Below are 20,457 nucleotides of genomic sequence, written 5' to 3' on the forward strand. Positions count from 1 at the left end.
GTACATGGTCCCATTAAATGAATTAAATGAATTAAATGAAATAATTAAATGAAATAACATGCACCCATCAATATCAGTGGCTACAGAGCTAAAAACCGTCATATAATATAATATAATTATCATATACTATAATATAATCTAATATAATATAATATAATATAATATAATATAATAGTTTTTACAGTGTACATACGCTTAAGGTCCTTTTACTTGAACTCTGCCTGGCTCCTCCCACCTCATGGTATCCTAGCAGCGGAGCTCTGAGCCCTCTCCTGATTGGTCCGTTTCCAAGAATCCGCCATATTCAAACTTCCGCCGTGGTGTCTGAGCTCTGTTGTCATCGATCCTCTCTGCTTTCTTTGTACACATCGGGACAGTTTTTACACGTTTATACGATTATACGTTCGTCTTTTTGCTCGCTGAGCCATAATCACATCCCTGTATAACTAGATTTCAAAACGAAGCCTCCAGCACAATGGAAGAAAACGAAGAAGTGAGCGGAAAGACGGCGGAAAACAAAAAGCACAAACTGCGCAGGGTGTCATCGAGGACGTCCATTAGCAGTGTGTCCTCTCCACACACACTGCGGAGAAACAACTCCAAGAAGTGAGTAGATCACGTCGAATAATGTGATATTTATTTATTCAGGAGCTCTGTTTGTAATATTGTGTGATTTCAGCACGGTTTAAGCAGCTAACGTTACTTTGTTAGTCGACTGTGACGGGGGCAGGGCTGGCATTGTAACTGGCAAACGATGCGTTCAAGTACACCTCGGAGGACATATGCACATATGTTGTGATGCATTAAGGTGCCTCTTATACACATAACAGAAACTCAGTGTAACTAACTGTATAACATGATACAAATCTGTATTTATCTTCGTGTAATAAGCTATTATTAATACATTTATTAATAAAATCGTGTCATAATGGCATAACAAAACTATTTAATGTATAAAGTATAAAAAATAAGTCCCCATATCGCTTTTATTGTTTGAAAACAAAATATTTACATAATTTACAATGATGCACAATAGAAAAATGTCACATTTTAGAAGCTAAACCCAGCCAATGTTTCTGCGTTTCTGCTTGGTGCGTTACATTAAAAAATATCACCTTTCTGTCACTTGCAATAGATTTATAGACTAATAATAATACAAGTAATAATGATAATACATTTTATTTAAAAGTGCTCTTCAAGGCACTCAAAGATACAGGGTTAAAAAGCATGAAAACATCAAAATAACACCCTAAAACACATACAAAATCAAATTAAACATTAAAAGCAAGTTTAATAAGATGTGTAATTTGAAGGTGGCGAGGTCAGTGACTAATCTTTATAACTACATGTGATGGCATGTATCAATAAGCATGCTTTTAATATCATATTTATCAGGGCATGTCTCTTCTCTGCCTGTATTTCACTTAAATGTATCAGCCTCTTGAATAACAACACAGTGATGTGTCATGGTCTACGTTAAACTCACTCAGTTAACGGCACGTCTGCGTATTTGAACATTCATCACACCTATATTTGTTTTTGCAGAACTCGTGCGACTGTAGATAAGGTTTTGAAAATATTCACATTTGTGTCTTCATGACGTACAGATTAATCACTTTGTTTGTGTTTTTCTGTTATTTCCAGCATGACTTGAAGGCAGGATTTATAAGAAGTAGCTTGTGTGGCAGCAGTGTGTTCAGCTGACCTTGAGCTTGACAGCACCCTCGGGGTGTCGCTTGCTTTCGAGACAACATTGTAACTCTCTGTAGCAGCATTGTTTTGTCACCAGCTCCAGGCCCTTATATGGTTTTAGATATTAACACCCCTCAATCATCATCCAAAGCGTTTCACATATTTGAAACATAAGAGTGACTGAAGCATAAACGGCACACAAAAGGAATCCATCACATTAAAATATGTCAAATTCACATTTGTACTCTGTCTCTCTCTTCTCCAGGATAAATTAGACTGACATTTTCATAAGCTAGCTTTGTGAATAAACCAAATTGTTGTTGTTGAAGTCCAGTCGTGTTTGCATGCCTTGAATTTTTGTGGTGTGTTTCAGCCGCATATTATTAGACTCTGTCCCAAGGAAAATAGACGCCAAGATGTCACTCTGCAATGACGTAGATATGATAAACTTGTTTTCTTTGTGTGCCGTGTGTCATTTCCCGTAGACCTCCACTGCAGAGAGGAAGCTCCTTCACCTTTCTCACCCCTGGGACTCCGTGGGAGTTCAGTCTAGTGAGTTAATGTTAAAAAAACATTTTAGATGATTTTTTTGTATCTGTTAAAGAGTTTTGCTACAAAATGCGTAGTTTGAATGAAGGTAACCAGTGTGTATTGTTATTTTGTTGCCGCAGAAAAGAAAGCGCAAAGAGAAGGACGATGACACAGTCAGTCTCTCCAGCTTCGACCTCAAGGTGAGAGTCAGGGCAGCTTCCTGTGGGCATTTCTAGTGTAACACCCTTGAACGTGTCCTCACAGCAAACTTTAATCCCTCTGCATGACTCAGGTACTCGCCGCAGACAGGCATGAGTGCTCTTGTGTGTTATGAGCTCAGGATAATCCCTCGATCCCTTAGACTGGCACAAATGTCTGTCCGAGGAAATGATAATGGTGAAAGAAAACCTGAGCCTCAGCGTGCACAAACACTTCCCATACAACATCATCAATGTCACATTAAACTTTAATAAAGGTCAGCAATTACACTTGAGAGTGGAACAAAATAATGGATTTTTTAGAGTGGTTTCTCAGCAATTTAAATCACACTAAACAAAAGGAGTGCTTTATAATATGCCAGGAAGGAAATATCAGCATTTTCTCTCAGGTGTTATACAAATTTAATCGGTTAAAGTTTCAATCACAATGAGAGGCTTGTGTTAAACAGTACCATAGAGTCTACACCTCAGTGCAAACAAGTAGAAGATTATTTCTTTGATTTCCAGGAGCCCAATAACAAACGTGTGAGGCCGCTCGCTAAAGTTTCATCTCTCGTCAACCTGATTTCTCCTTCAAAGAATGGAGCAGTGCGGCGCTTTGGTCAAACCATCCAGGTAAATGTCACGGTCCTGTCGATACTCACTCTAAATTTGTAGAATGTGTGTTTGACTGTAAAATATGTGTACTTCTTCCTAGTCCATGTCATTACGTGGTGATAACAAGTCACCAGGGATGTCCCTCAAAGCCAGCAGCAAGACGACAGGTCCCACACCCACTAAACGCAGAAACAGCACGCTGTGGTCGGAGACGCTGGACGTCCATCAGAAGAGCACGTTCTCCACCAAAGAGATAAAAAGACAAGAGGTACTGAAGTTTAGTTTTTTAAAGTCGAGTCATCTTGAAAGTGCAGAGAGCCGAAAAAGTGACTTTCTCTTTGCGTTTCTTCTCCAGGCAATTCATGAGCTCTACAGGGGAGAGCAGGATCTCATCGAAGATCTCCAACTTGCACGAAAGGTTGGAACATTTTTATTTAAAAATCATACAAAGAAATCAAAACATATATGCTCCCTTCCTTCGTGCTCACGCTGCTGCTTACGTTTTAGGCATACCATGATCCGATGCTGAAACTGTCCATCATGACGGAGGAGGAACTCACTCACATATTTGGTGACCTGGATGCATACATCCCCTTACATGAGGGTAAGTTACCTCTAACCATTCTTTGCCAGCTTTTATTGATGTCTCTACTGTTTCTGACCGTGTGCGTGTTTTATGTGCAGACTTGTTGATGAAGTTGACAGAGGGAACTGGCCCTGACGGAACAGTAGCTGAGATTGGACAGATAGTTATAGACTGGGTATGTACGGTAGCATACTAACACATAACAAGCGTACATGCATGTCAATTTCAGCATGTAAAAAAGATTCTAACTGTTGATGTATCTCTTCAGCTGCCTGGTCTGAATGCTTACAAAAACTACTGCAGCAACCAGCTTGCAGCCAAAGCCCTGCTGGACCAGAAAAAACAGGACAAGCGCGTGCAGGACTTCCTACAACGCTGCCTGGAGTCGCCCTTCAGCAGGAAGTTGGACCTCTGGAGCTTCCTGGACATCCCACGTTCCCGTCTGGTGAAATATCCACTGCTGCTGCGAGAGATCCTCAGACACACTCCTCCTGATCACCCAGATGTAGCCAGTCTGGAGAGAGCTGTAGGTTATCCACATTACTTACATACTTTTTCAATCACAGATGGCGTTTTTGTTTCACTGTTTAATCGTTTAGTCTTGTTAGTCTGATAATAAGTCTTTCTTTAATTATCCAGATCACTATAATCCAGGAGATTCTGTCTGATATCAACGTGAGAAAAGGGGAGTCTGAGTGCCAGTATTATATTGACAAGCTTGAGTACCTGGATGATAAGCAGCGGGACCCTCTCATAGATAACTGTAAGACTCTACTTTGTCATGGAGAGCTGCGGAACAAGAGTGGCTCGGTGAGAATTAGGATTACTCTCATTCACATGCAACAGAATTCAAATTATCTACATGTTGTTTGTTTTATATTAAAATAATTTTATTAATGTGTCACTTCGCAGAGGCTGCATGTGTTCCTCTTCTCCGAGCTCTTGGTGCTGACCCGACCGGTAACTCGTAACGACAGGAGCTGTTTCCAGGTGTATCGACAGCCCATCCCGGTTCGGGACTTGGCTCTTGAGGACCTGCAGGATGGAGAGATCCGCATGGGGGGATCCTTCAGAGGGGCTTTCACCAATGGAGAGAAAGGTGGGTTGTGTTAAGATGCACTCCACCTGCTGGTGAAACTTCAGATTTGTGTCACCCTTTAATTCATAGGAAAGTGTTTGGTCGTTTATCCAGCCAAGACACCCAACATGAGCTGATTTCAGCTTCAGCTTTATATCATTGAAAATTTCATATATTTTGGGTTTTGGACTGGCGGCTACATGAAGCAAGTATGAAGACATCACTGTGCACTCTGGGTTTTAAATGGTAGATGGACTGTACTTATATAGCGCCTTTCTAGTCTTTTGACCACTCAAAGTGCTTTTACATTACATATCTCATTCACCCATTCACACACATTCATACACTGATGGCATTGCCTGCCTTGCAAGGTGCCAACTGCTCATCATTTTTTAGGAGCTAACCATTCATATGCATTCCCACACCTTCAGGAGCAGTTTAGGGGTTTAGTACCTTGCCCAAGGACACTTCGACATGCAGACTGGAGGAGCCGATCATCTGATTAGTGGACGACCCGCTCTACCTCCGAGCCACAGCCGCATGTTTTACTGTTTAGAAAGTAAATAATTCATACGAACGTTCACAGATTCATTTTTACAGTTATTAGCTGCTGCCTCAGGGTGGAAGTAGGGTACCATTATAACCTGCATGTTCTTTGGATTTTCATTCCTTTTCAAAGTAGTGCTTAATACCTCGTCCTCTAAACATACCCTGGGGTGTGAGTGGGAGGGTTTTTCAGCAGGGGAACCAAACCTGACTTGGATCTTATCTTAGCTCCATCTTTTAAATTTCCTGTTGCGCAAGCAGGTCTAAAGATGGACAGATAGAAGTGTGTACTTACTAAAATCTATTACCACACTTCAGAAGAATTTGTCTTTTTGCAAACTTTTTGTAATCTTCATACTTTACTGTACTTATATACTTTACGTACTCAGTAATATCTGAATAACTTTCCATCTACAGGGTTTTACTGACTTTTTGTATGACCACAATACAGTGTACATGCTCTAATATTTTTACTTCTAAAACAGTTTAGTTTGAGCTTTGCTCCCTCACAGGATCCTGTCCTCTGTGTTCAGAACATATCGGCTAAAACCTTGAGTTTATAAACCTTTAGCGCAGTGTCCCTTAAGAGACTACACAGTTAAGATTTTCATTCATCACACGCCCTTCCTTTCTCAATCAAAACACTGTGACAATGTGAACAGGCTGGTTTAAGACCAGGTATAAACAAAGGACAATGGGCAACATCGCAGGGCTACAGACTATAATGAATTTAACCTAAATATACTGTTAAACCTGGATGGGTTTATGGCCACATGGAGGCAGCAGAAACGAGCTGTAAACACAAAACTGACTTCCAGTATATATGGCTATGGTCACACATATGCAATATCAACATTGGTGTATACTTAAGCTTCCTCTTCTGTGCGAGCAAACGCCTGAATAAAACCTTTGCTTCCGGTTTCAAAGCAGACTCACAGCTCTGCTTCACACTGAGGTCAGCGTTGATGAACTGACTGGCAAAATCGCAAATATGTGTGTGTGGCTTAGCCCTAAACTGGACGACAGCAAAACTAATTTCCGTTTCCTGTTGGCGATGAACATATCCAGCAGTTATAACGCGACATTATTATTAATTATTATGTTTCTAGCTACCTGGTTGGCTCTGTTTTAGTCTCCATCAACTACTGAGGGAAAGATCTGTCACTTAAGCAGCTAAATTTTCCACTTCTGTGTGCTAGATAGGTATGTTGATCAGAGCGGGAGTTTTTTTTGGAGGGGGTTTTATGCAAACAGCTGCCTGCTGTGGCTGGAAACAACGCTTTTGAGGGTGAACCAACACAGCCAGAAAACGGAGAGGGGAACTACATACTTTATATAGCTTTTCACTTGACATACCTTTTACTTTTAGTCATTTAATCTATTAATGTTAAATTAAATGTATAGTGTAGATAAGAGGTCTTTTGAGAATGTTAATTGTAGAAGCTCACTGTATTTCTTTTCTTCCTGCGTCCCTCTAGCGAAGAACGTTTTTCGCGTGAGCTCTCTGGATCCATCCCATGGCCAGGCCCACACCCTGCATGTCAACGACATCTACCACAAGCAGCAGTGGCTCAACTGTCTACGCACGGCGATGACCCAACAACAAGGGGCTCAGCCGAGAATTCAACAGGGGCAGGCCGTCAAAGTCAAGCGCCGCTCCTCCACTGTCTCAGCCACCAGCTACGACGATGAGGAGATAGACGAGAACTGTGCACCTGTCTCAGGCCCTAAACTCAGGCCTCAGACGCTCTCCAAAACCAGACTGGACCGGAAGTTTCAAAGCTCGCTAAAGAGGAAGGAGACTGGAGTGTAGACGTTTATTCCAGCCTGGTGGATCACAAAAGGGTTACTGTCAGACAGGCACGTGTTTGAAAACAGGTGTCCTGTTCGGTCACGTGTTTCAGTCAATGAATTTTAATGCAACCTGTTGTTTTTTGTGCTTTTGCTTATCATTTCCGTCCAAATGTACATCAAAATTTTTTGTCTTAAAAAATGTGTAGTTTACAAAAAGAGTGTCATGTGACAGTGTGACTAAAATGTATGTTTACAGCAGCTGTGTGGAATTAGGGTTTTATATGTCTGCCCAATGGGAAAAACAACTTTGTACCACTTGTAGCTTCATTCCTGTGTCCTCACATTTAAACCCCGTCATTTTTTGTCGTTGTTGCTGTTGCTATAATCAAAATGTGCATCTGTATTATAAGCGTCATGTGTGCAGCTGTCAGTGATGTGTTATCTGTTCCAAGATAAGGGACCATGAAACGAAAAATGAGAAGTGGCCTCAGCTTTCTGAGAAGAGAAGTTGTCTAAAATGTGAGATTAGATACAAGATAACGATCAGAACATGAGTAAGACTGTTGGCCGTGAATACGATTCGATTAATTTCATGGAGATTTAAAAAAAAAAAAAAAAATTTCAAATGAATCTAGATGTACTCAGTGAAAATTTGTTAATATGAAGAAAATAAAACATTTAGTTTGTACTTTTGAAACGAGTCCTGAGTCTGATTGACTGTGACATTATATATTGCAACACACCATGCGTCCTTCTCGTTTGTACTTTGACCGCTCAGTCACTTCCTTTTCAATGTTCAGATGGCTGCTGAACAGTGTGTCGCAATATTTGTTAAGCAAACAAGTCGTGGAAAAGCTTGAAGTTTGTTCCTCTTAGTCTGTTGAAAATTTATAAATATCCTTAATGTAGTTTTGTGAATTTTTACAGGACAGAGTGATACCATTGCGGAGGCAGTAAGCTCTTAAAACAAATGTTAGATTTTCTACTTTGTGAGTGTACGTCTTATCAAATGCTGTTGACTGCTTGGTGAGACTTAAACTGCAAGATCTGAAAAGTCTGATAGACTGAATGCTAAAGAGGCGGCTACAAAATAATTTGCATTAAAACCGCTGTTTTTTCTGTGTATACAAAGGTAGATTTACATGTAGGTAAACTATACTTATATACCTGCTGTTATGCTTGTGTTTGCATTTCCTGTAAAGCTGATGATTATCAATATTTGGTGAGTCTGGGTGACATCTTGGCACCCCAGATAAGATAAGGAATTATACTCGACTTGCATTGAGCATTGACGTGTTTAAAACTCATACAGACAGCTGAAACGGCTGTGGGAGTTTCATTGGGAAATAAGAGTTTAAGGAACCAAAAATGAAACTGCGCATAGAGGAAGTATCTTTGGAAATAGCTCTGTCCTGGAGTATGCCAGGTGTCATTCATGATGACTTCTTCCTGCGTGATCAGCACATGGTTTGACTCATCTGATCCACCAGACTGGAATTTGGGTACAGGTTGTCTGGGACAAGATCGAGGTCATAAAGTTTCAACCAAAGTGTCCACAGCAACCTGAGACTTTCAAAGTCCTGTCACAGCCGCGCCTGCGTGCCAAATACCCGTTTGACAGGGTCCTCTTGCGCAGTGTGAGCCGTTAAAACCTGCAGTATTTATAGCTCATGGTGAGCCACAAACACCAGCAGCTTCTCAGCAAACCTTTCTCAAACTAGCTTCCTCAAAATCTATTTTTCTGCTGAAATAAGACACTGTTTGATGTGCAGTTTCGAGCAAACAATGTTGGGTGTCCAAGCAGTGTTTCAGGTTCACGTACAACCATTTGGCATTTGTCTGTCCATTTACCACAGCGCCTTATTTTAGATAAACAGTGGCTCAATTGTTTTTCCCCAAGGAAAGAAATATCTTGCTGTCCTCGATGCCCTATAAACTTAACACCTGCTTTCCCTCGAGGCGATCAGAGGCCGCCAGGTAAAGATCAAATGACAGAAAGCGTCAAAACAGCAACAAACAATGTGTCTTAATCTTTATTTCAGCTTTAACCATCTTCATCGGCTTTAACTGATATCCCTTCTATTCTCCATGCCCCCCTTTAAGAAATCTTAATCTTTAATCATCATCTTTTCATAGTTTCCTGCCAAGCACCTTTGAATATATCTTTGTTTCTAGGGTTGTTTAATGATTAGCTTACTATTATTTGCTTTAGCTTTACAGTTACTTTGCACCAGTTCTGCCATAGTTCCTGCTGGTGAAACAATGCTGTATGTCAGGGGATGTCCAAAGTACGGCCTGCGGTTTAGATTTCATGCGGCCTGAAGCTTAATTTTTATAATATACTATGTATGGCCTGCTAGGATTGTCAGATACTGTATGGCTGGAAGATCTGACTTGTTTTTGGTTGACATAACGAAGCATTTGAACCTTTAAGAACATGTTAACAGACTTTGCATTACTCATAATAAGTCATGTTTAGAATGAACATGAGGTGAATGCAAGTTTAACGCATGACGTACAAGTTATTCTTTGTTTTTTGACTCCAGATGTGGAAAAAAGAAAGAACTGGTTTTTAGATTTGATCACGCCTGATTGGCCTTTTCATTCTTTAAATGTTATTATTGACCCTATGCCATGTTCTATTCTAGGATCTACTGTTGTCAATACATACAAACAATGTGGCCGGTTTACTTCTTCTGTTATTTTGACGTAAGAACCGTCTAGCAGGTTGTTGTAGTTAGTCCGGTTGGACAGGAAGTAACACTAGCCGCAGCTAGTAGCTGAGGTGCTAATGTGTATGATGAAGAAACACTGAATAAACGAACATTTACCGAGTGTTTAAGTTATTACATTCATTCAGTTTGACATTCTTACACCTACACATGTTCTGGTGAAGTTAGTAACGCTGCCCTTCAACTTATTTCAGGACTTATTCTTCATTAGGGCGGTTTTAGCTACTGGCTAGTTAGCTAAAACACTATGTTCACAGTTTATTTATTGGTTTAACTGTTGAATTAAAAACAGATTTAATTGTTTAATGTCCTATTTTACAAGATTAAAGTTTAAATGTCTTTGTCTTGTTTCTTTCTTTACATTTCCTCTAAGTGTTATACTTTAAGGGGTTGCAGGAAAAGCAGTGACAAAACCACATCTGCTTTAATCTTTAATAACACTGGGCAAGTTAATGATTGATAAAAACAGTTTAAGCCTTCTCTGAGCTGAGACTTCATAGTTCAAGAAATAATACTTTAGTGGCAACATATTTAAGTATATTGAGTCATACCGGACTTCTATGACAACCTAATTTACCTTCGGGGATGAACAAAGTCATCTATCTATCTATCTATCTATCTATCTATCTATCTATCTGTCTATCTGTCTGTCTGTCTGTCTGTCTGTCTGTCTGTCTGTCTGTCTGTCTGTCTGTCTAAACATACTGGTGACGTGCTGTGAAATCCCCAAGATTGCAAAAACCTCAAAATACCCTGAAGAAAAACAGGATATGACATCAATTTTAGATATATATTTATATATTCTGACTATGTCACGTACATGACATACTTCGTTTCCTCTTGAACAGTACTTCTCTTTGATGTGACACATCTGCTAAAAACATTTTCACCTGTTCAGGCTCTGCAACAGCAGCAGCTCATGTTCAGACATGTTTCTGTGAAAGGTAGACTGAATGGATGCATTTAATATCTGCTCATGGGTGGGTCTCATTTCCATTTTACGTTGTGGCTACAGTTTGCTCTAACGGACTGATCCTATATCTGCACCTTCCAACCTCAGTTCTCCCTAAAAAAGATTACAGCTGCAACTGGTCTTAGATAGCTGCTTACAGACAACAGTTCGCCAGACAATCCTGCTGAAATCATTCATGCAATTGAGGCAATTCATAATGTAGTAATTGTTTTTCTAGCAAAAACATGTTGATCTTAATATTTCTATTCATTTTAACTAATATTTGTTTGAGGCCTGTTGCATACTAGATGTTTAAACTTGGTTTCCTGGCTACTTCTGATGATTTCAGATGTACAACAAAAAAAAAACAATAGTAACAGCAGAAGAAAACACTTTAGAATTGTTTTTTAAAATAGTCTGGTAGTGATCCATTTATTTACACAACTTTAACGGAAGGTAGAACCATCTATAATATTTACAAATGTACAGGAAAAATAAAAAGTAACAATATACAAATACATACAGTGGTATAATCCTATAATCAAACTACTTTATGTTCCTTCTAGGTTCAACAAGGTATTACTGCATTTATGATGAAATTTACTTGGTCACGAAGAGCAAGTTCACATTTTTACTTCTCAACACTGACACAAATGACTTGTGAGTATATTAGCGTGTAATGTGAAGTGCTCAAAGGTGCTGCCAAAGCTTCTGAGAGTTAAACGTTAATGCTCTATACGCCCACACAGTTGAAGTGGCTGATCTGACCTCTGCTCAGGCTGCAGGTTGAACTAGGATATATGAGGTCACCTGACTTCATATAACGAAGATAAAGGTCTAACTGCTGTAAAGTCTGTCCTTGGTGGAGAGTCTGTACATGCCTATATTGCCAGACATTTAATTACTAGTAGTTTTATTCTTTTGGGCTTCACTCAGGCCGTTTTGTCGAGTCTCACCTCTCCTAAACTTCACGAGCAGGCTTTTTTCTTACAAACAAGAGCTCAAGACAAACATGAAAAACCAGATGTAAGCCCTTTTCACTTTCCCGGATAAAGACTGCTCATTTGAAATGTGTCATGTCTGTGCAGGCTACAAGTCTGGCATTGTTAAGACAATTCATCTGTGCTGAACTCCAGCCAACTTCCACATCCTGTCATGTGACTTTCCAGAGAGGGAACCAGCAGAGAGCAGAGAGCCAGTTGACGTAACAGGTTCAGATTTAACCTTCGAAGAGCTGCATGTTCAGTTTCCCACAGCTGATTAGATTTCAATGACCGGAGGTGGCATATAAGAAAGAAAACTTATAATACGATTGGGCAAACCCAGCTTGCACACAACTTCACGCGCTCTTTTTCCGAGAGCTCCTCTTAAAGCCACTCTGCTTATCTGCTGTAGACTGAGGGGGGTATCTAAGGGAAGTGAAAAAGACAGATGACAGTTTAGATTACTAAAATACTGGCAATGACAGGGTGAACACTTTAAAATAGACAAACTTACTCTCATAAAACTCGAGGCAGAGGTAGGAGGGAGATCCAAGACTGGTGTAGTTGATAGGTTTTCTGTTCAGGTTATCTCTGGAGAACACGTTCCCGCCAAACTCCACAAGTAGCTCAATCAAGTCAACGTTCTTTGTTTTGGCTGCATGATGAAGAGCCGTCTCATGTAGCTTGGCAGCATTCACATTTGCCCCTTTGGGGGGAAAAGAAAGGCAACACCATAAGTGCTTCTCTTGTCTGTAGCATCTGTGATAATTTAAAATGGCATTATAAATTGCTTAATAAAGGAAGGTCATTAGCAGGAAGTACAACAACAAACCAGTTGTTAGCTCTAAATAAATTCAATTTCCCAGATGAGGGATGGGAGACCAGTGAGTCACTGATGTGGCAAGCAACACTAAACCAGTCAATCTAACGTCAGAATGATGCAGCACTTCTGTGTGACAGGCTCAACATAGTGTTTTCAGATCAGCTGACAGATACAGCAGACATGAAACTACCTAATAGTTTAAAGAAAAGTCAATGTAACGCAACGCTGGTTCCTCTAAGTTAATTAGTAACTTGACGAACTATTTTCATTCAAGTCATGGGTAAAGTAAAAGCACTAGGACAGGGTGATCTGTATAACTTGGTCCACCTTAAATAATTGCTTCACCTGCGAGACAACGGAACACTACTACAGAACTACATCACTGTCAGGATCCGGCACTGCGGCAAAAACGCAGGTTTTACCACTCATTTGAGTGGGGATATCCGCCAAAACACAGCGACCTGCAGCCGAGAAGTTGAGCTGGATCCGACTTTTGGAAAAACACAGGCTGACGTCACACAGCAGCTGCCAATCAGACACCCATACTGGTCAAACCACTCCATAGTCAGCCTGAAATGTCTCTGAAACTGAAGCTATCCAGGTGGACTCATGGACTGAACTCTGACGCTCTACCTGTTGTGTTCTGACTGTACCGGCTTCTAAATCTGTGTCTGGCTCACAATTTACACCTCAAAATGGAGACACGAAGAAGTTTCATCTGATTTATGTCCGATGGTTTGAGAGAGAAAGAACTAGCAGTGGTTGAGAAAGAGAGGGAGTGCCGTCATCTTTAAAGCTGGTTAATCAGTATAATAAAAAGTCATTCTCTTAATCTTTCACAGAAATTACATTCAGCACAAATAGACACACGCCCAGCAGCACCCCACAGCCCCACCAACCACTGTAGCCTGTCTGAAAACACTATAGACACACAAATAAGGAGATGTTATTTACTAAGTAAAGGTATTTACAAAATAAAAGATTTATCAGCTTACAGTTACATAATAAAACCATCCATCCATTATCTGTAACTGCTTATCCTCATCAGGGTCACGGTGGGGCCGGAGGCTATCCCAGCTGACTTTGGGCGAGGTGTGGGGTACACCCTGAGTCATCAGTTAACCTATGGACTGTGGGAGGGAGCCGGAGTACTCGGAGACAACCCACGCAGACACGGGGAGAACATGCAACATGTTTGAACCAGGAACCTTCTTGCTTTGAGGCGCGCGTGCTGCCCACATAATAAAACCTTTTATGACTGAGATAGTTTTTGAAAAAGTCCTTGATTCATTAATCAGTACCAAAAATAATCTTTAGTTGCTTTATGGTTAAGTTGTTGCTGCCTTTAAACAATTCAACTACCCACACCTATGTTTTCACCCAAATCTACAGTGACATTTAATCTCACCCAGGGACACAAACATGAACTCACCTGAACTGAGGAGAACTTTGGCGCAGTCATAATGTTGCCTCGCACAGGCTACATGAAGCGGTGTCCCGTAGTGGCAGTCGTGGGCCTCCATGAAAGCTCCTTGATCAATCATGAGCTGAACACATTGTGAATTACCTGTGGTGAGAGACGGGCAGGATAAGGTCTGTTTAGAATAAAATTTGAAGTCTCTGCAGCAGAGTGACTTTCCAAACAAAGCACGGCTGGGAAACAAATCCCCAGAGGCAGTGAGTCATATAAATTTGGGAAATGCTCATAAATGTGTCCGGCTTTAAAAGCAGGCTGTAAAATGTTTGTAGTTTCATCCTTCAGAGTACAGAAGCTGTTGTTCAACCTGATTTTAGCTGGAGTTTCATTTTAAAGCTTTCTCCTTACTAATCAATTCTGTTCTCAGAATCAATACTGCAGTCATCCCAGTGCTGTGTTTCGACTGAGTTAGCAAATGTACCCAGTATACTCATGTTCCACTGTCTAACTGCTAATTGTGTGATTAGGTTTTTGTTTTATTGCTTTATCCTGACAGGCTGTTTAGGAATAATCAAGAACTCTAGTACTCCCTTACTTTTTTGCCTTTCAAGGTCTCTGGAATGTTTAAAATCTGAGACCATGAATCTCAACTGGTTACAAAATCAGACAAATGAATGCAAAATGTGCTCTCAGTACTATTTAGGAAGGTCACTGGGGAACTTGTTGTACTTTAGGTTGGCCGTGATGACTGTTCTCAGAAAGAAAACCGGCTTTCTGAGAACTCTCGTCTGCTTTAAGACAAACACTGCGTGGATTTAGGTGTAACAATGCCACACTGTTAGAGCAAAGACACCTTGATGGGCAAATACATTCCTGTGTGGTGTTGTATGTAACAAGACACACCTCCCATGCAGGCCTCATGAAGAGGAGAGAACGTAAACAGTGGAGGATTAACTGTTGCTCCATACTCCAGCAGCAGCTTCACACACTCCAGGCTACCGGCTGCACAGGCATCACACAGCGGAGTGCTGCCATCAATGTTACGAGCATCCACCTGGAGAGCACCGAGCCGCGGTTAAAGATACACCAATCAATCATTAACTGATAAAGAAAGCTGCCAACATCACTGATCGTCTCACCTGAGCACCAGCGTCCAGCAGCAGTCTGGCACATTGGGTCTGTCCCTGTATGCACGCCTCATGCAAAGGGGTGATCGAGTCAACCGCAACGATGTTGACTGCTGCGCCTGCCTCGATCAGCCGCTGCAGCTGGAGGGCCCTGCCCTGTGCGGCGGCTTCGTGCACCACTGACCGGTCCGTCCAGAATCCAAGACCATGAGCTGCAAATACGTGAAACCAAACAAAGACTAAGCCTTTCTATTCATGGCGGTGACGGTGTGTTGACTATGACAACATTCTCTCTTCAAGTCTCTTCAAGTTCAAGTTTATTTTGTCATTCCAAACATACTAGTATGGCTACAATATTTTCTGTAGCATCAACCTTAACTTCCTCAACCTCCCCGTCCCCAAAGCACTTCTCTATGAGGTTATGTGCAGCCGAGTCATGGTTCTGCAGAATTTCAATGCGGTCCAGTCCTCTTTCTTCTTCTTCAACCAACAAGCCACAAAGTGCAGTTTCCTCATGAAACATGACACAATTTTATGTCTTTATTCTCTAATACAGCATTTCTCCAACTATCACTATTTTAACAAACATTAAAATTCATCAGCCTAGGCCGACCCTGTTCAGCTGCAGACAGTTCGTGCAGGAGGAGGTTTATTCCCAATATGAATATTGTTTATTGTTGACTATTGTTGAATCCTGAATAGAACCAGTTCAAGAACCAGACCTCATTTTGTAGTAAAGGGGTTCTCCTGATCTGCACTTCTTGCTCATATTTCAAAACCTTTATTTACACGCTATTTTAAGGGTTATCCATGCAGAATAGAGTAGTATTTCATATTAGAGACTGTTAATTATACAGTAAAACACTGTAATATTTAATGGTATATTCAGTCTCTAGTTGTTTTTCATCATAAAATCTACATACATTTTAAAATATGGAACAGAACACATCATCATCATCGGTGAAATCAACTTTTACAGTAATATTAGAAAAGGTTATACCACATTTATTACGGTAAAATTCTGGCAACCACAGCTGCCGGTTTTATACCATAAAAACAACTTTCCTGACTCGTGAGCAGAACCGCTTCAAGACCAAGACATTTGGTGGTAAAATTGGTTCTCCTGATCTGCACTTCTCTTCCTAATATTTCCTTTTTGCAGCGTTAAATTTTTACCTCCACTTACTAAGTTAAGGTCACATTTTTTAGCCCATAACTAATCATGTAGGATGTATGCGAGCTCTAGTCTACCTGCATGAGAGTGACTACATATCAGGCTGACACTGAAACAAAATGAAATGACATCCCTGCATAGTATTTTAAGTTTTTTTTATTCATTTATCTTCATTTTAGAGATTCCTCTAGTACCACTACAAGGAGGTTGCGTACCACCAGTGGTCCTCGTACCACAGTTTGAAAACAGGTGCTTGCACACCATCACAACTGCACTTGTACACTGACCTGTATTGCAAAAAAAGTGTATAATTGGGGCATTTAAACAGGTGATTTGTTATTAGATGTTTAATAAATATGTCACATTTGCTGTTACAGGGTAAAGCCAAGTCTCAATGTGGTGCCCATTCATAGATTTGAAGGAGTGATGCAGTTGCACAACATGCACTCGAGCTGCCTGCTGGCCTCACTAACCAGCTTACAGCTTGCTGTTGTCATGCGCTTTAAGGCAAGCATGCTACCCTGACATCGATCCAGCTATACGGCTGAAACAGAAACTGAAAGCTCGTCACCTTTAAATGAAAGGTAATGAAAGCAACTCGTTGCTTTGCTTACCAACACTATCCGCTTAGCTGGCACAGCGTTTCAAAGTGCTGTCTTGGGTTTACTGTTGGTCACCAACAACTAAGCTACTTACCGATTTCTCCATACAAGGACGGTCTGGTCCGAGTGATCTCCATTTCATGTTACCGTTTTCTTGTGAAACCCGCAAAAAGATTCAGCCAAACAGGTCGATCATTTTGAAACAAAACAATGAAGCCTGTGAGGGTTGCATTATACTACAAAACACGCTGTGCAGCCGGGTATGGAGCTTAGGGAGGCGGCTTGGAATTCTGGGATATGTAGGCGAGTGACCTACTTCAGACTGAGACCAGGAAAGACTTACTACACATGTTAAACAACAAATAATGCATGTGTATTGATATTATTATTAACAATAACATAAGAAATGTATTAAAATAGTGTAGTAATATAGTTATATATATGTTTTACTCCCATGCTTACCCATTAAAACAAAGCTTAACTAAATCAACATGACTCGACAAGTGCACAGATAAGATTTGTTTGTGTGTGTGTGTGTGTGTGTGTGTATTTTGTCTTTTTTATTTAAAATTACACTATTACATTTGCTGATCCATGATGTGTTGTATGGATTTGTGGTTCAATAGCAGTGTGTGCATTCATTTTATGATTTATGGGAAATGTTTGTTTTTATTTTTTGTTTTTATTATATAGGCTAACTTTGTCTTGACATATGCGCTTCATGTAAAAATTCCTTGTGCCATGTCCAGACTGAACCTAGGCTATCCAGATTGATTTTTTATTAGAAAGTCTGAAGAGCAAAGAAACCTTGTTAAAAATGGATTGTTTACTAATTGGATACAAGCCACATTTAAAGGTGGTTTGAAATCTGATTCCAAATCTGGTTTCTGGCCAATCAGATTTCATAGTTTCTTTTATGTCACTTGCAATGCAACTCACAATGACAATGTCAAATAGTGACGTCACCCATAGCGCTGTTTTGAAGCTGAATATGTGTGTCAATCAAGCGGACACGCTGTTAATTATGCATAACTTTATGTATTAATATCATTTGCTGGCACATTGGGGGGAGGCTCGTGTACAGACACAGCTGTGTCACCTGGTGAGCATTTCTCTAAACTTACAGTGTATTACAATTGGACTGGACCAACACACCAACCTATCATTTGAAATGCAAAATATATTGTGACATAATACAAGAGTATTGTGAGTTAATGTAAATGTTTATAAAAGAAAGTCTCAAGCAATATACTATAATGTTTTTCTATTGACTTCAGCTAGTTCTACGACCAGAGTCATGAACTTTACCTCCATGAGGCGAGGGGAAATGTTGTTTCTTCCAGGGTAATAACATATTGGAAAACACCCTGCACAGTAGATCACAAAATCATTTTGATCAACTATGTATACTTGCATGTCATACAGTTAAATGTTCCAACAATATAGGTCAACTAATCAAAAAAATTGATTTTATGTCAGTAGCAACAGCTGGATTTAAATGCAAAGAAAAACACCAAAAATCCCATGCCACGGGTAGCCAACCTTCAATGGATACTTGCATGCTGAAACTATATATGTTTTGGTTTCTAGAAACGAATAACTTTCCCCTTGGTAAAACACTTGGGCATGTCCATGCAGTCTTATAACTGTGAGATGTATTAGCTTTTTCTATGCAAGTGGTAGGCTTCATGAACTTGCCAGAGCTGCATATATTGATAGAGCTGTTGTAAGACATCTATGTCTATATTTATATTCAGGTTCAGGATTCAGGAAGTTTACATGTTTCTTCCTTGATGTAGTCGGCATACAAAGCATCACTGTTGAGGAGGCAGGTATAATTATAGTATTGTCTTTCTTCGATATCGATTATTTCCTGTTGTTGTGCATCTGGTAATTCTGCCTGCCCAGCAATATAATAATGCTGCCTGCATTTGTTTTTTGTCACAGTATATATCTGGCAACCAATAAAGTATAGAGTTTAAAGGTGAAGTACATTGAGGTCAGACCTTGCTGTAGTTGTCAAGTAAATGTATATAGTCAGTTACGACAGCAGCATTAGTCTGGGTCAAAGAGGAACAGGTTTTGACTTGTCATTGTTGCATCCCTCCTTTGGCCAAGAAGTGTTGAACACTGAAACAGTGGTGTCTCCTGAGATCCTTTAAGTTTTATCAGAATATGAACACCACGTATAAATGTTGTTGTACTACCATTGTCTACATTGACAAGATCTGAGATGGGTAGCGAAATATCAAGCATGTTTGTTTTAAAGGATTCACACCTGAGGCAGTTGCGTCACTTAGAAATGCAGTAAAATTGCCATGTCATCTACTCCACTGATCATGCAGTACTTCCTTTTTTAGATTCATGCACCACTGAGTAGCTGTCATAAGAATGAACACAGCCAAACTAATGATGCTGTAAGTGTAGAACTATGGTGGCCGTAGGTAGAAAGTAGAAGGAAGTGTGTTTTAGCTTCAGTGGTTCCAGTCACAGGGTGTTGCGAAGTGCATTGACCTGAAGTTCAGCCAGATTCACTTTTTGGAGAAATGCAACCCGATATCACACTGTGGTGGCCAATCAGACAATCGGTTAAACCACTCCACGGGAAGCCTGAAATGTCACTTAAACTGATGCTATCCAACTCAAGTTCATTGACTCAACTCTGATACTTTACTACTAAATCTCTGTCTGGCTCGCTCACAGTTGTCATGAACGATGAAAAACCGTTGTCTGAAACAGCCTGTAAACATGTTTATTTCTGCTGTGGACATTTTAATACAGACGCTTATGGAGATTGACTCACTTCTGCGGCCTGTTATAGTTTTTACCAATTGGCTTCATTTCTCAGCACCAGAGGTTACCACTTGGTGTCATTGTGTCATTCAGCCCTCCTTAGGTCAATGATCCATGTCTTTGCCGATTTTTAGATTAGCCAGAAGGCAGAAGATGCAGGACTGCCAATATGGTGGTGGCCAGAGCTTTAACATTGCTCTTCAGAAACCTATATGTGACTTCACGCTACGCCATCCATTCTTAATAATGTCAGTGGTAGAAACATGGTGGTTCAACATGACGGATCCTGTGGAAGAAGACTCACTCCTTATGCAGAAACAAAAGGCTCATTCGGAAATCATATTATGGTATAATGTCATTGGAAGAAACATGGTAAATCTGGCTCATTCAAAAGTAACAAAAACATAATTATTGTTATTTGAGTATGAATATTATAACATACAAAGACTATCATACACCCTGGTCTTTTAAAGTTACAGCACAAAAAAACTCTTCCCAGGTAGGTGAGCACTTTAAATATTGACACAAATATCTTATAGAGGCAGAATGAATGTCAGCCCACACTTCATTAGAAATACCTGCATAAAAAAAAGTTTGGACACAGCTACATTTCTTTACTCAAGTGGGCGCTCAAGGAATTATAGTTTCTGGTACTTCCACATTGGCTAAATTTCCCAGGCACAGAGGTTGTTGCTTGTTGAAGAAGCAGTATATCCAACATGGACCTACAGGTGACATCATGCATACGCTATCCATTCTTTATAATGTCAGTGGTAGTGGTAGTTCTGGCTCATTCAAAAGTAACAAAAACA

At 40.2% G+C, this 20,457-nt stretch overlaps 2 protein-coding genes across 2 annotated transcripts; one reads left to right on the plus strand and one right to left on the minus strand.

Annotated features, from left to right (window-relative positions):
• The first annotated feature begins 262 nt into the window (after positions 1-262).
• On the plus strand, positions 263-7,739 carry LOC104940650 (neuroepithelial cell-transforming gene 1 protein). The gene is made up of 12 exons (XM_010757302.3): positions 263-606; positions 2,178-2,244; positions 2,364-2,423; positions 2,949-3,056; positions 3,139-3,306; positions 3,394-3,456; positions 3,546-3,642; positions 3,723-3,799; positions 3,893-4,150; positions 4,264-4,434; positions 4,537-4,723; positions 6,727-7,739. The coding sequence occupies exons 1-12, from the start codon at positions 476-478 to the stop codon at positions 7,059-7,061; spliced, it is 1,722 nt and encodes a 573-aa protein (XP_010755604.3). The 5' UTR covers positions 263-475; the 3' UTR covers positions 7,062-7,739.
• A 3,387-nt stretch (positions 7,740-11,126) lies between these two features.
• Positions 11,127-17,151, minus strand: asb13b (ankyrin repeat and SOCS box containing 13b). The gene is made up of 6 exons (XM_010757301.3): positions 16,947-17,151; positions 15,089-15,288; positions 14,853-15,003; positions 13,965-14,099; positions 12,224-12,415; positions 11,127-12,135 (listed from the first exon to the last, which is right to left on the minus strand). Exons 1-6 carry the CDS (start codon positions 16,987-16,989, stop codon positions 11,987-11,989), a joined length of 870 nt encoding a protein of 289 aa, XP_010755603.1. The 5' UTR covers positions 16,990-17,151; the 3' UTR covers positions 11,127-11,986.
• Between the last annotated feature and the right edge of the window lie 3,306 nt (positions 17,152-20,457).

The sequence above is a fragment of the Larimichthys crocea genome, chromosome XXI (genome assembly GCF_000972845.2).
Source record: "Larimichthys crocea isolate SSNF chromosome XXI, L_crocea_2.0, whole genome shotgun sequence".
NCBI classification, from domain to species: domain Eukaryota; kingdom Metazoa; phylum Chordata; class Actinopteri; family Sciaenidae; genus Larimichthys; species Larimichthys crocea.